General features: G+C 33.0%; 1 protein-coding gene across 7 annotated transcripts in view; it reads left to right on the forward strand.

Annotated features, from left to right (window-relative positions):
- CycC (cyclin C) overlaps positions 1–16,542 on the forward strand; it is a 48,411-nt gene that overhangs the window by 10,861 nt on the left and 21,008 nt on the right. For all 7 annotated transcript variants that reach the window (XM_090181650.1, XM_090181647.1, XM_090181651.1 and 4 more), the window contains exons 3-6: positions 2,056–2,162; positions 6,579–6,663; positions 8,518–8,587; positions 10,899–10,950. In XM_090181650.1, the coding sequence (XP_090037776.1) occupies positions 2,056–2,162; positions 6,579–6,663; positions 8,518–8,587; positions 10,899–10,950 (314 nt within the window). The remainder of the gene's footprint in view (positions 1–2,055; positions 2,163–6,578; positions 6,664–8,517; positions 8,588–10,898; positions 10,951–16,542) is intronic.

Genomic DNA, 16,542 nt, shown 5'->3' on the forward strand with positions numbered 1-16,542 from the left:
TTTAATACTGGACATTGTGGAATATCCAATAAAAGCTTTTTATTATTATTATTATTATTATTATTTTTACCGTGACCATATCACGGTGGCAGAGAGGCGGCTTTTGATGCTGCCATTTTTACTAGCATGGGGTTTTCGTCGAGATTGAGAAATAAAAATTTGGGGGATGGAAGTTCAATCCTGGCCGTTGAGTTGAAGGACAGTGGGTGTTTGGAGGAGTTGATCGAGAGAGAAAAGCTTTTTTATGGTGCCTGTCGCTAAAAGAGATGCCGCTGTTATTATTTGCCTGCACTACTTAACATTCCATATGGTTTTGGTGTAACTAGTTATGAATAAACTAAAGCTTTATACTGATAAAGAAAAGAGAACACGTTTATTCCTGATCATCTCCAAATACAATATGTAACCTCGTGTGGCATATAAAAAGCAACTGCATCAACTTGCAAGCAGACGCCTTTACGGTGTTGCCAGGGCTAGATATAACAAGGGCATGGAGTAATGATTAATAGGAGTAGCATTACGCATTATGAAAATCAACAGCTGCTATGCTAATCCCTCTCATCGACAATATAAATTTGGATTACTGGTAAAGTTACGTACCACATGTTAGGTGTTCGATTTCAGGCACTTTAAAGTTAACCATTCGTTACACTTAAAAGATCCTGAAACTGGGACACTTACTAACCATATAGACGACCTTTGGGCACATGCTAAATGGTCTTTGCCGCCTTCAGGTAGGAGGAAGGGGTTTATCCCCCGGGTATCTAGCCAGCCACCGTCATGTTTAGAAGCAGGGCTAAACAGCAAGGAAAACACATGGTTTGGAATTTTTGAAAGCTGTAGCTTTTCTTCATTCACCCCAATATTTGAAACTTTTGTACATTTTTCTGGATACTTACCCTTACCAAAAAATAAGTTGGATTTCAGTTTGTATTTAGTTTGTATACACATTATTAGTTGATATTGAGTTGGTATTAAGTAGGCTCAAGTTGTCAGGATATTTCAAGTTACTATTAAAGGGGTAATAAGTTGTTATTCAGTTGGTAGGAAAATACTGCTTTTGCTAAGTTTATAATTAGTTGGTTTTTAGTATTCAGGAAATTACAGAATATTTTTAAGTTGGTTTTAAGATGTTTTCCTAGTAGGATTTAAGTTGCTTTTAAGTAGTTAAGTGTAAATGTTGATTCTGGTTTAGTTGGAAATAAGTTGATTAATAAAGAGAATATATGTTATTTTTAAGTAGGCATTTGTCCCAAATACAAACTGAAAAACAAGTTGTCCTAAGTGGTTTATAGCCAACTTATTTTTTGGTAAGGGATAATGCCTTTAAAAAATTTAAATATAGTTTCACCCTGATTTTTTTTCAATTTTTACCCCACTTAGTCTTTTTCTTGCGTTTTATTGAAATCTTGTGAACTACGAGTAAGCCACAATATTTACACCCACTAAAAACTGTTTTTTAGCAAAAATAATAAATCTTCCAAAAGTTGCCTAAACTCTTAAATTTACTTAAAAATTAAATTTTCAGTTTTGGCCAGTAAAAATACCCTTGTAATCTCCGGGTGAAATCCTATCATATCCGCCGGAATAAAGGTCGCTGTACTTAAATTTTTATGGTTGCTGTAAAGTTGCTAATCTTGATTCTTAAAGTATAAAGGATAAATTATTTATCGTAGTACTTTTAGAATTTTTTAAACCCTGTGGCACAGTTAAGCAGAAGTTTTTGCACGTTAATTTAAAATAACATAATGGTTTTGGTATCTTAGGATTTTAGCTATATATCGCCCTTTCTTCATGGTTTACTAACCAATGTGTAAGCGTCTAGTGCTGTTTGACTGTTTTGAGGCATGTGGATAATAGCAAAAGTCTCATTAAATCAAAAAGGGGGCAGGTCGTTTCATTTCTTTTCAAACAAGGTCCGTCTCAGTAAACTACTGTATTAGGTGATAAGATTTTACGTCTTTTACTGCAACAAATAAGAAATGGTAGTTTGTTAATAGAAATTTGGGTATTATGACACTTAGGTAAAATGCAATTTTTTTTCTACTCATTTAGTCAACAGTGGTTGTTGGAACGACAAGATTTGTTGAGGGAAAGACATGGAGACCTACAGGCCTTACAAGAAGATGAATACCAAAAGCTTATGATATTTTTCTCCAGTTGTAAGTTTGAATACCAACTGTTTAATTTTATTTCCTTGGTGTATTTAAATATCATCAACATTTTCTTGATAGTATTTTTTAACTCTTGATGAGTTTTTTAAATTTTAGCAAATGTTTCATGTAAGTTATAGTAATATTCCAATTAAAAAAGGGTGCTGATCAATTAGAATAATATGAGATTTATATTTAACATAAAGCTAATACAGAAATTTTCACAGAAGTGAACACAGTAAGCTGAAGAAGTCTGTACATATTTTGATGAAAAATGGCAAAAACCTAACATATATAGCATGTATATTTAACGCCAATTTGATATGGATCATCGTAGCATTTGGTAAAAATACTTCGTAGTGTCTATTTTTTTGTCTGCAGTCATTCATAAATTGGAAGTCTGAGGCCTGTTCACTCGTGGCCTCGGTAGTCATATGGTAGTGGCGTCGGAACAGTAACCCAAAGGTTGTAGGTTCGATTTCTGCCCGAGGTTATATGATTTTTCTCAATCACTCTGGTATGGAAACTTGGGCAGAAGTATTCCTTGGTAAAAAGAAAGTTCTAAAATTTGACCCAATAATGTTGGTGTAGTGACTTATGGAATCGTCAATCAATTTTCCTAGTAAATTGTAAATGGTGTGTTAAGTATGGCTGAATGATGGGCAACTGCCATATTATCTTGAAGGTTATGGTTGCTGGTTCTTCTAATAACAAATAAGAATTTGTTATATTAGACTTGGTAAAAATGTAGAGTTTCTATAATTAACCTTAAAAGTAACTTAATAAGGTGGGAACCATCAGAAAATTATACCTGTGCTTGGTCAGTTACATTGGCTATCCTCAAATATATGTCTGCAGTTTGGGTTGTAACTTGGGTTGGAAAATAACACTTTCTAATAATATCCAGATCATAATGTAGTGTAATATTTGGGGTTCCTGAAATATGCTAATAAATATCTGTAGTAGTTCATGAAATTTTTAAATTGATAATGTAAAGCTAAAATAACTTACTTTCTATTGATTTAGTTTTAGTAGATGAAAAATAGTACGAAATTAATCTCATTTAAAGGAAAGTTAGGCTAAACAAATCATTACAGTTTTGTCTTGAAATTTTGGCTCTTGATTTTGTCGACCTTTACACTCACAAGGAGACTACCCGAGGGGTAACTCGTCGATTTTGTTTAAATTCAGGGATTAAATAGACCTTCACGTGACTTAAAAAACCCCAAAGGGAAAAAATGCGATGGGCTTTAGGTTTACCATGGCAACCAAAAACGTTTTTGACAACTAAAATATTGTATTTCTCTATGTAAATTAACACCCCCCCTTATGAAATTATTCAAAATTTCAAAGATTTTTCTGTACAAAGGTGGTTAAATTTGGGTAAATATCTCATTTTGGGTAAATATCTCATTTTGGGTAAATATCTCATTTTGGGTAAATATCTCATTTTGGGTAAATCTCATTTTGCGTAAAATATCTCATTTTGGGTAAATATCTCATTTTGGGTAAATATCTCGTTTTGGGTAAATATCTCGTTTTGGGTAAATATCTCGTTTTGGGCAAATATCTCGTTTTGGGCAAATATCTCGTTTTGGGCAAATATCTCGTTTTGGGCAAATATCTCGTTTTGGGCAAATATCTCGTTTTGGGTAAATATCTCGTTTTGGGTAAATATTAAATTTGGGTAAATATTAAATTTGGGTAAATATTAAATTTGGGTAAATATTAAATTTGGGTAAATATTAAATTTGGGTAAATATTAAATTTTGGGTAAATATTAAATTTTGGGTAAATATTAAACTTTGGGTAAATATTAAATTTTGGGTAAATATTAAATTTTGGGTAAATGTCTAATTTTGGGTAAATGTCTAAATTTTGGTAAATGTCTAAATTTTGGTAAATATTTAAATTGAATTTAGGTAAGTATTTAAATTTGAGTAAGTATTTAAAAGTGGGTATTTAAATTTGGGTAAATATTTTAGTTTACAATTTAGATATTTACCCAAATTGAGATATTTACCCGAATTAAAAAAATTACCCAAATTTAAATATCCAATTTTAAATACTTACCAAAATTTAAATTCGTACCTAAATTCAATTTAAGTATTTACCAAAATTTAGATATTTACCTGAATTAAAATATTTAGCCAAATTTAAATAATTAGCCAAATTATTACTCAAAATTAGATATTTACCCAAAATTAGATATTTACCCAAAATTAGATATTTACCCAAAATTAGATATTTACCCAAAATTAGATATTTACCCAAAATTAGATATTTACCCAAAATTAGATATTTACCCAAAATTAGATATTTACCCAAAATTAGATATTTACCCAAAATTAGATATTTACCCAAAATTAGATATTTACCCAATATTAGATAATTACTCAAAATTAGATATTTACCCAAATTAGATATTTGACCAAAATTAGATATTTGAAGAAAATAGATATTTGACCAAAATTGGATGTTTGACCAAAATTAGATATTTACCCAAAATTAGATATTTACCCAAAATTAGATATTTACCCAAAATTAGATATTTACCCAAAATTAGATATTTACTCAAAATTAGATATTTACTCAAAATTAGATATTTACTCAAAATTAGATATTTGACCAAAATTAGATATTTGAAGAAAATTAGATATTTGACCAAAATTAGATATTTGAAGAAAATTAGATATTTGACCAAAATTAGATATTTGGCCAAAATTAGATATTTGACCAAAATTGGATGTTTGACCAAAATTAGATTTTTACCCAAAATTATATATTTACCCAAAATTATATATTTACCCAAAATTATATATTTACCCAAAATTATATATTTACCCAAAATTATATATTTACCCAAAACGAGATATTTGACGAAAATGAGATATTAGACCAAAATGAGATATTTGACGAAAATGAGATATTAGCCCAAAATTAGATATTTGACCAAAATTAGATATTTGAAGAAAATTAGATATTTGACCAAAATTAGATATTTGGCCAAAATTAGATATTTGACCAAAATTAGATATATACCCAAAATTAGATATTTACCCAAAATTAGATATTTACCCAAAATTAGATATTTACCCAAAATTAGATATTTACCCAAAATTAGATATTTACTCAAAATTAGATATTTACCCAAAACGAGATATTTGACCAAAATTAGATATTTGAAGAAAATAGATATTTGACCAAAATTGGATGTTTGACCAAAATTAGATATTTACCCAAAATTAGATATTTACCCAAAATTAGATATTTACTCAAAATTAGATATTTACTCAAAATTAGATATTTACCCAAATTAGATATTTGACCAAAATTAGATATTTGAAGAAAATTAGATATTTGACCAAAATTAGATATTTGAAGAAAATTAGATATTTGACCAAAATTAGATATTTGGCCAAAATTAGATATTTGACCAAAATTGGATGTTTGACCAAAATTAGATTTTTACCCAAAATTATATATTTACCCAAAATTATATATTTACCCAAAATTATATATTTACCCAAAATTATATATTTACCCAAAACGAGATATTTGACGAAAATGAGATATTAGACCAAAATGAGATATTAGCCCAAAATTAGACATTTGACCAAAATTAGATATTTGAAGAAAATTAGATATTTGACCAAAATTAGATATTTGGCCAAAATTAGATATTTGACCAAAATTGGATGTTTGACCAAAATTAGATTTTTACCCAAAATTATATATTTACCCAAAATTATATATTTACCCAAAATTAAATATTTACCCAAAATTATATATTTACCCAAAATTATATATTTACCCAAAATTATATATTTACCCAAAATTATATTTTTACCCAAAACGAGATATTAGACCAAAATGAGATATTAGACCAAAATGAGATATTTGACGAAAATGAGATATTAGACCAAAATGAGATATTAGACCAAAATGAGATATTAGACCAAAATGAGATATTAGACCAAAATGAGATATTAGACCAAAATGAGATATTTACCCAAAATTAGACATTTACCAAAATTTAACCACCTTTGTTTAAAAAAATCTTTGAAATTTTGAATAATTTCATAAGGGGGTGGGGGACCCTTAATGATTTTCGATTTTGCCATGTTAATTTACATAAAGAAATATAATATTTTAGTTGTCAAAAACGTTTTTGGTTGCCATGGTAAAACTAAAGCCCATCGCATTTTTTCCCTTTGGGGGTTTTTTAAGTTACATTAAGGTCTACTTAATCCCTGAATTTATACAAAATCGATAAGTTACACCTCGAGTAGTCTCCTTGTCAGTATCCCAAATATGTTCTTTTTTATTTATCTTAAATCTACAAATTGATAGACCATGTAAAATCTATAATTTTGGTTTCAAATACCAAATAAATAAATAAAAACACCAAAGTTTCTTTAACAGTTATTCAAACCTTGGGTGAACAATTGAAGGTGAAACAACAAGTAATTGCTACTGCAACTGTATATTTCAAGCGTTTTTATGTGAGGTAAGCCTTGAATTTAGTTTTTATTCTAAACCTTTCCAACTGCACCCATAACTATTTTTCTCCAAACTTTTGCATTAATTTATCAGCTGATAGAAATAACAGTCAAAGCTAATTTCACTGAATAAGTTTTTAATTCTGTAATTGCTCTTGGTCATTGTGACAGATTGGTTACAGTACATATTTCGTGTAAGGAGAGCTGTGTTTCATAATTTGCTTCCCATTCCATTGTCCATCATTTATTGAGAAGTTAAAATCCAGGGGCTAGGTTCTCCACTTAATCAGTGTATTAGCCCATACCATTGACTGTAATAATGGGATTACGCGTAGTCTTCAGAGTTTCAACCTTTATCAGGGTTGAGTACAGTGGATAGCCCCTCGGTTAAAATAGTTTGCCCGACAAATGTCCATATAGTGTTTTAAGTCTCAAAAATGGTTACATTTTATTGAGCAGCCAAGTGCTTAATTCCGGCTAGTTGCCAGGTTGGAAGTGTCCTGAATTACTCAACAGTGGTAGTCGTATAGACTATAGAGCATCAAAAGTGTTGCTTGGGAATGAGAAAAAAACATTGCGTGGCTGCATAAGTTCATATTGCACCTTGATGCTTTAGCCAGATGAACTGCCTATCCTGCCCCCTTTCCCTAAATTCCTAACTAGTGTTGTAAGTCGGAAAAAATAAAAAAAAAGTTTTAATTCCATGATTAGTCTATTCTATTGTTTTTGTTATCATGTATTTTCATTGCCAGGGATGAATATGTTTTGATATTTTACAAGAAGTTTAATATAAAAATACATACATGGCGCGTACAACCGCGCTATCATTGGCGATCAAGAACCGAATGAATCCCAACCAGCGTCACTCGTGCTAAGTCGTGAATTCGAAAAAAGGGGAAGGGGAATTCAAAAAGGAAAAGTAGTGGTAATCTGTTGGTTTGTTTATGGAATAGGTATCGCCATCTATCGTAGCTAACAGTTTACAAATTTAAATAGTGGCATTTTCGCCTAATTGTTTCGAATCTAAACTAGTTTACAAAATACGTTACACTACATATTTCCCATACTTCTTTTACTTTTTTTTCTGAGGAAAATTTTTTCATACATTTCTTCTATTAGCTTTTTGTTTCCAGTCCTCTTCAAGCACTCTATTATCGGTAGTGTCCAATGAGGGTAGACAGAGGTGAAAATTTTTATTTGGTGGGTGCCTTGGACTAATCTTACTTCGTTGGTTAAATTTAAATAAGTCCAAGTTTGAAATAATTAAATGTTAAGATAACCATGCACATTCTACTCCATTTAGAAAATAAACTGTATCCAGGGAATATTTGGTAAATAGGAACAATAGCCCCTCTACTGCCTTTGTTCCCTTTTCTCGAATCCCTTAAAGTACTTTTTAAGGAGATTCCAATGGTGCAAAAACTTTTCCCTGCAAAGCATTATTTTAAAAGTTAATTAAAAATTACCCAAAGACTATACATTGGCGCCCCCCTTCCCCATTCTTTATATCATCATGGGTGCATATATAAACCCCATTAACTATATCTCCTTAAGTATTAATTCCCGGAAAGAAGGGTTTCGCATTAAAAAACAAGAAAAAACTAGCTACTTCTTGGCAATAATTATTAAACTGAGACACATTTTTCTGAAACACCGTGTGTTGCAGCAATTTTGCGCTGCAGATCGAAGTTGCGTACGTAAAAGTACACAATTAAAAGAATTTCCTGCAAATCGAGGTGGTGGTTTGAAAATAGCCGAATATTTTGGTTTTCTAAATCTAAAGAATCGTGTTTGAGATATGACCTATAAAGATGTTCGTAAATTTTTCATTCAGTAAATAGTTTTAACTTTTTCCGTTATAGAAATTCTTTGAAATGTATAGATCCTCTTTTAATGGCACCAACTTGTGTATTTCTCGCATCCAAAGTTGAGGTATGTCAACACAATATAAATTGTTACTTAACTGTCTTGCTGTATGAAATATTGCTGTTGTTAATTTAATAGGAACAAGAAAGTGGAAATTAAATTGATTGTTATTTAGGGAAAGCCAAAATCAAGTTCAATTTAAAAAAAAAAGATAGTAAAGAATATGAAAATCAAAAATTTACATATTTGACTTTAGATGAAAGGTCATTAAATTCGAGGTGTTCTTTTCTAGCATGTATATGTTTCATAACAATATCTCACAATTAGATGACTGAAAATAACAAGCACATGCCCTGTTGTATTAGAAACAAAGGTCTATTAGAATTGTACAAGAAATGTTTTGAGTATTTATTTAAGTAATGAAAGACACATGATTTTGGCAATTTCCTCTACCCACTGATCAGTGTGTTTTTAATTATTTTTGTGGTGTGTTATTTTTTTAAATTTAATGTTTCATCAAGCCCTAATGTCGCACTATGAGTAATATGAAGAGTGTATTTAGGGACCTAAAATTATGGGAATGTAAAGATTTTACACATCGTCGCAATAGTTCATCTGCCCTTCGATTTTTAGTGTTACTAAAAATTTCTATAGTGGCAGAGCCATCGTGAGCCATTTTGGCACCCCAGGTAAAATGGTTTTTCGGGCCCCTAATTATGGTCACTTTTCGTTTCTATTTTATTTTGCATCATGATTATCATAGTGAAGAACTTTCTCAGAGCATAACAAGTGCCCTGAGCACACACTATGCACTGAGCATGTTAAAAGTTTTGAGTCCCCTTTTAGAGTCAAAAATCAATGTTAGGTTTTTGATGGGTATTTGAACCATAGATGATACGCTGATGTACAAATAATGTGCAAAATTAAACTTAAGTGCTGATAAAGAAGCGAAAAGTGAAATGCCACATTTGCTTTTTAATGAAAGCGAAAACAGAAAAACGCGGTACGAGATTTTCAATGAGTGCAAAATAATAGGGGCACTGTTTTCGTTTCATCAAGAAACGTGAAAACAATATAGTGGTGTTTTGTTTTCCCAATGAACGTTAAACAGAATATCTGTAGATTATCTTGGATCAATTACAATGACTTAATGCACAAAACAGTTTATTTATTCATAGTCTAATATTTCAAATGTATTTACAGACTTATGTAAATATTTTGAGTATAAAAATACACTAACGCTAAGTTAAAGTTTTAACAAAAGACACATCACTGGAGGTTCACATGAACGTAATCATAACTGAAACCAAAAGTTGTTTCATTTTCTTTTAGCAGACGACGCAATAGAGAATGAACACAGTTTGTAAGGCCTTTGCTGTACTTTGCATAGGATATTGTAAATGTCGTCTGCAAAGTCAATGCAGACACTTTAGCAGACTAATGTTGTCTGCTAAACATAACAGACAATATAGCAGACGAATTTCGTCTGCAAACCAAAACTAAAACTTTACTTGTTGTGTCATGTTCTTTTGAGAGAGATATGTGTATTTTGACATTCTAACTTTTGGTCTTCATTAAATTATATTTCATTTAAAGGTGTCTAGATTATTTACTAATTGCCATTAATACCCCACACAGTACATAAGGAATTATATTTCTAACAAGATCGCTGTAATATAATTTTCAATCAGTGCAAAAGAGTCGCCATTTCCATTTCTAAAGTGGACATGAAAACTGAAAAGCACTGTCCAAAGTTTTCAATGAGCACACTAAGAGAGGGACGCCCATTTCGTTCCACAATGATCGTGGGAAGTGTAGAGCATGGTACTAGTGTTTACAATGAGCGCTGTCTTCATTTCGCAATGATCTTGGAAAGAGAATAACGCCGCTTTTATGTCCATAGAAGATTAAGAGCGAGGCGCACTATTTTTTCGGTATCTAAAGAGCTTTGATTTTTTATAATGAGTGATAAAATTATAAAAGGATTTGAAATAAAATAGTTTATAAAATTATAAAATACGAAATTTAAAAATATGGAATTGTTTTTCACCCCTTTGAATTTGGCGCTCCAGGCAACCACCTGTTTTGTCTGTATGTCAAGACGGCCCTGTATAGTGGTGTGGCAATTTATGACTTATGGTAAAATGAGGTTTTAAGTCTGATTTAACAGGCCGGTAACTTGGCGGTTTCTAAGTTAAATGTCTTGGAAATTTTGATGTGTCGCGGTTAGTCATTAGGGGAGTTAAAACGATATTTATATTTAGGGTGGGCTTAGTGGTTTTGTCTACTTAAATTTTTTTATCGAAATTTGGTTTAAAACGAAGTGGTCATTTGTTAAATTATGGCTTATAAATATATTTTACGTATTTTGTTCTAGGAATTTGGAGTTATTTCTAACAGCAGATTGATTACTACCTGCCAGTCAGTAGGTATGAGAGTATCATTAACTATTAATAAGCATTTAATTGTGATAGGAACTAATGTATGCCAAATTAAATCAATCTAAATGGGGAAAATTAAGAAGGGTGGTTTGAATAGTGCTTTATGCTGCGTGTGTACTAACACCATATTAGTAAAATGTTGCCAGTCATATGTTCTTGGAAAGTAATCTATGAAGACAGGTACATTTGGTTTAAATAAACGGCTTGAAAATATTTGGGCTCAAATAACTAATCCTTCAAACTAAAATTTATTCAAAACCAAGTATGTCACTATAGTCTTTATATTATATTATATTATATACCAAGAACACATTTATATTTACTTAGGAAGAATTACTATGTTGAAAATGTTTTTAAGTAATGGTTCCATTCACCATGATGCTCTATCATTAAGCTACTTGTCCAAAAAAATTAAATCAACTCAATAACTCATTGGTTTCCTAAATCTTGTCTAATGACACAATGTAACAATTTTTATATATGTTTGGAATTATAATTAAATGTTATTAGGGAAGTTAAATTATTGGTTTCGTTGGCTAGGGGTTAAGGTTATATAATAATGATTAAATTTAAATTGTTACATTGAAGAAATAAAATAAAAGGTTATAGAAGTATTTAATTAATGGGTCATTCCATACGATTTCGACCACTCATGTCACCATGGGTCAAAGGATTTTTTTAAAATTTTAAACACGGATAGATCTGTCTAAAAAACTGTGATATCCAAGGTTTTAGCTGAAAATATTGAGAAGTTTTAGAATAAACACAGTTTAACCGAAACCCCACATTTATTGGTATATCGTACCTCGATTTCAGTACCCCTTTGCTTTAAGTTTAATAACTTTTTATAAATATATTTTATTTTAACAAAATAACACAATCCTACACATTTTGGCAAGGCCAATTCAATGGTGGAGTTTATATAGTCCTAACTAGAATTGATACCAGGTTATTGAATGTCAAAATGTACATTTTTATTTTTGGGGGGTCTCATTTGAGGGGTTAAAGGGTCATGTGGGTGATTGAAAACACGAAATATAAATACACTATTTGATAGCTCTATAAAAGAGCTTTAAAATGAGCTCTTAAAAAAAGGGGGTATTTTCCTTGTTTTTATTTGATAAACAATAACCATTTTCGTGAAATTAAACACTTGAAATTTTTATTTTTGATATCATACAAAAAATGGTTTAAATCTTTTAGAAATTATTACTACGTATTTAACGATGTGTGATAAATAATGCTCGAATATTTTCTAAATCATAATCTTTACGAATAAAGGATCTAGCCCTGGAAGAAGTCGCTGTAGGCGTTGATATTAGTCGCAAAATCAAGTTAAGAGGTACATGGCATTTGTCGTCCTGCTTAGGCTATGACAGACTGTTAACTTATGTATATATTTTTCAACCCTTAATTTTGAGTAGTAAATTAATAAAATATTTAATTGAAAATAATTGCGTGTTAAATAGAGGCATTGAACTTTTTAGTATCACCTGTAATGTTTGTTGTAAGTGAAAACTACACCTAATCTATAAATAACTAGAAAAAAACCTTATACCCTTCAGTATTGATGTTTTCTAATCCACCATTTTGGTTAGCTTGGAAAATACATTAAGAAACACATGGTACAATAAATGCTTCCGTATTTTATTTTTACCTTTTGTAATACCAAGCTCCCATAAGTATCAACATTGCAAAAGATTCATTTTATATCATCTATAATCTGTGATAAGTTCAATTTTACCTTCTTAGGGGGCAGCCTCGGCTGTGACCAGTTCATTTTTCACAATTTAAAGAAAAAATAATAATTTATGTATAGTCAGGAGTGGTTCTTTGAAATATTTTCAATTAGTAACCCTAAAACAATATTACTTTTAACTACGTATACAATCACAAAACTAAATTTGTGTTAAAATAATACTCAACGGCTCATGTTTCTCACTTCGTAAAACTCACCTTTTTATATCTGCTTATGGAAGAGATGATTTTATATAATGGTTTTTGAGGCACCAGTTTAAAATGATTAATAAAAGACGAAATCAATAGTAAATGAACCGAAGTTATTGAAATAGCGCTCGGAATCGGAGGGCGTTTTCCTTATGAAAATGATGAGAAAATCGAGTCAAATAAAAGTTAATTTCTATCCCCGTCTTTTGATGTGATAAATTGCCAAAGCTTGAGTTGACGGTCCATCATGGAGTAAGAGATAAGGCCGCGAACTATGCCAGAGGGGATAGGAACGGCAGGTTCGGGACCAAAGAACCCAGCCTCTGCCCCCTTCTTGGCCAGGACATCAGCCTTCTCATTACCATAGTACCCCCGATGGCCAGGAACCCAATAGAGTTGAACTTTATTGTTGGTACCTAGCTCCGAGAGGAGATTCAAACAGCTGAACACCATTTTTGAAGAAACCTGAAACTGGTTGAGAGCCTTGAGGGCTGCCTGACTATCCGAATAAATTTGGATAACCTTGCCATGAAGCTTCTTTTTGAGACAAAAGTCAACACAGAAGCAGATAGCGGCAATTTCCGCCTGAAAAACGCTAGCATAAACACCAAGGCTTTTAAAGAAGCCGAGATTGCTAGTAAGACAATACATACCCAAACCAGATCCAGAGCGGGTCTTAGACCAATCGGTAAACCAGACTATTTCTCCTCTGGCCCCGAGGGTACTATGGTTGGCTCACTCCGTACGCCTTGGATAAAAAGTATTGAAAGACTTACTAAAATGCAGCTTCATAGCCATCATATCAGAACCCATTAGCTAGACAGGTAACTGACATGAAATGTCCCGATAGATCTTGGTGTGGCTATTAACCCAAATATTCACCTTCCACCAACCATCCCGGTTGAGCCTATAGGCTCCCATGGCAGCAGCTTCTTCTATAAAAGGATGAAGAGGAAGAATGTTCAGGAGAATTTCTAGAGAAGCACTTGGGGCTGTTCTCATAGCTCCTGTGATGCTGACACAAGCCAGCCTTTGAAGGGTGCGCAGATCACTCTGCACAGTCTTAATTTGGACTCTAGGCCACCAGACCACTGCAGCATAAGAGAGCAATGGTCTGATGATCATGGTGTACAGCCAGAAGACCACTTTAGGGCTAAGACCCCATGACCTGCTGACTGCACTCCTGGTTCTCCAAAGTAACATCTTAGCCTTCTTAATTATAGAGTCAAGGTGGGGCTTCCATATTAGTTTGTTGTCAAGAATAACACCGAGGTACTTCACCTCCGTGCTTTCGCCCAAAATAGTCCCACATAAGGAGATATTATTAAAAGAGTTTTGCAGCCTTTTACGAGTAAAAGGAACAAGAACCGTTTTATTAGGATTAACCGTAAGATCAACTTCCCTGCACCAGTTTTCTACTGATGCAAGAGCCCTTCTCACTAAATCGCTAATAGTATTGGGGAACTTACCCGTAAAGATGATAGCGATATCGTCGGCATAGCCAAAGCAGCGACACCCATCCGTGTTTAGCCTCACCAAAAGCTCATCCACAACCAGGCACCACAGCAGAGGTGATAAAACACCATCCTGCGGGCAACCACGGCTGGTGGCGATCATAAGGGATTCACCAAGCAGAGAGGATATCACCACACGATTCGTCAGCATAGCTTTGATCCAGAGACACCGTGTCTTTAATGCCAAAGCGCTTTGCAGCCTTCATGATGACTGCGCTGGAGACCTTATCGAAGGCGCCCTCTATATCAAGGAAAACTGCTAACGCTATTTCCTTATAGTTGATAGCCCTTTCAATGCAATTAGTTATGCCATGAAGGGCAGTCTCAGTAGATTTACCTTTTTGGTAGGCATACTTAGCCGTTGAGAGAGGAGAATGAGGAATAACCTCCCACCTGATATAGTTGTCTACCAATTTCTCCAGAAATTTTAGATAAAAAGAAGTCAAACTGATTGGCCTGAAGGCCTTAGCCTCGAGATAATTAGATTTCCCCGGCTTTGGTATAAAAATCACCCTAGAAAGTTTCCAGGTGCTAGGAATATATCCAAGGGCAATGCAAGCCCTATAGATTCTACTCAACATCGGGCAGATAATATCAATGCTCTCTTGCAGCAGAATGGGAATTATCCCATCCGGCCCCGGAGACTTATAGGGCTTAAAAGACTTTATTGCCCAGATAAGTCTGGAGTGCGTGACAATTTTGTTTGCCACCGCCCAATCCTCCCTTTTGGTACATGCAATCCTAAAGGGAAGGGGGTCAGAATCAGTACTGTTCGTAATTCTGGAGTCAGGAAAGTGTACATCTAACATATGGGTTAGAGTCTCCTTACCCGATGAAGAATGGCTACCATCTTTCAACTTAATAGTGTCAAGATGTTTAGTCTTATCGTTGGCCATAATTTTCATTAACTTTGCCATGCTGGGAATATCAGAGATATTTTCACAGAAATTCCTCCACGAGTCCCTCTTGGCCTTGCGGATGGCCTTATTGTACGCAGTGAGGGTGTGCTTGTAGGCAACCCAATCACCCGACCTTTTAGCTTTGTTAAAAAGCCTTCTGGTTTCTTTGCGAAGTTTGCCAATCTCATGGTTCCACCAAGGAACTAACCTTGGTTGGTTGGCAGACTTCACCGGACAGTTGCGGTGGTAGGAGTCGATAATGGCATGTTGCATGCGATCAACAGCCTAAGCGGGACGACAAATGCCATGTACCTCTTAACTTGATTTTGCGACTAATATCAACGCCTACAGCGACTTCTTCCAGGGCTAGATCCTTTATTCGTAAAGATTATGATTTAGAAAATATTCGAGCATTATTTATCACACATCGTTAAATACGTAGTAATAATTTCTAAAAGATTTAAACCATTTTTTGTATGATATCAAAAATAAAAATTTCAAGTGTTTAATTTCACGAAAATGGTTATTGATTTATCAAATAAAAACAAGGAAAATACCCCCTTTTTTTAAGAGCTTATTTTAAAGCTCTTTTATAGAGCTATCAAATGGTGTATTTATATTTCGAGTTTTCAATCACCCACATGACCCTTTAACCCCTCGAATGAGACCCCCCAAAAATAAAAATGTACATTTTGACATCCAATAACCTGGTATCAATTCGAGTTAGGACTATATAAACTCCACCATTGAATTGGCCTTGCCAAAATGTGTAAGATTGTGTAATTTTGTTAAAATAAAATATATTTATGAAAAGTTATTAAACTTAAAGCAAAGGGGTACTGAAATCGAGGTACGATATACCAATAAATGTGGGGTTTCAGTTATCACAGTTTTTTAGACAGATCTATCTGTGTTTAAAATTTAAAAAAAATCGATTGACCCATGGTGACATGAGTGGTCGAAATCGTATGGAATGACCCTAATTATAATAAAAATATAAAGGCTGGTCAGGCCACATTTAAAAATAAACACAAACAAATTATTATGTACAATGAAAAGAATATATTTACACACAACAAAGGTCCATGGCGTCCCAACGTCCACTGGCCGAAAAACTCGGCCCACACTACGGGCACTAAGGCCCCGCCGTTATGACGCGCCCAAAAACTACTTGAAGCTCTTAAATCATGTCGTCGTATCTGTTCGGCGATTGTTTCAAG

This window comes from Leiobunum rupestre, chromosome 7 (genome assembly GCF_980474605.1).
Source record: "Leiobunum rupestre chromosome 7, qqLeiRupe1.1.hap1, whole genome shotgun sequence".
Classification (NCBI taxonomy): Eukaryota; Metazoa; Arthropoda; class Arachnida; order Opiliones; family Sclerosomatidae; genus Leiobunum; species Leiobunum rupestre.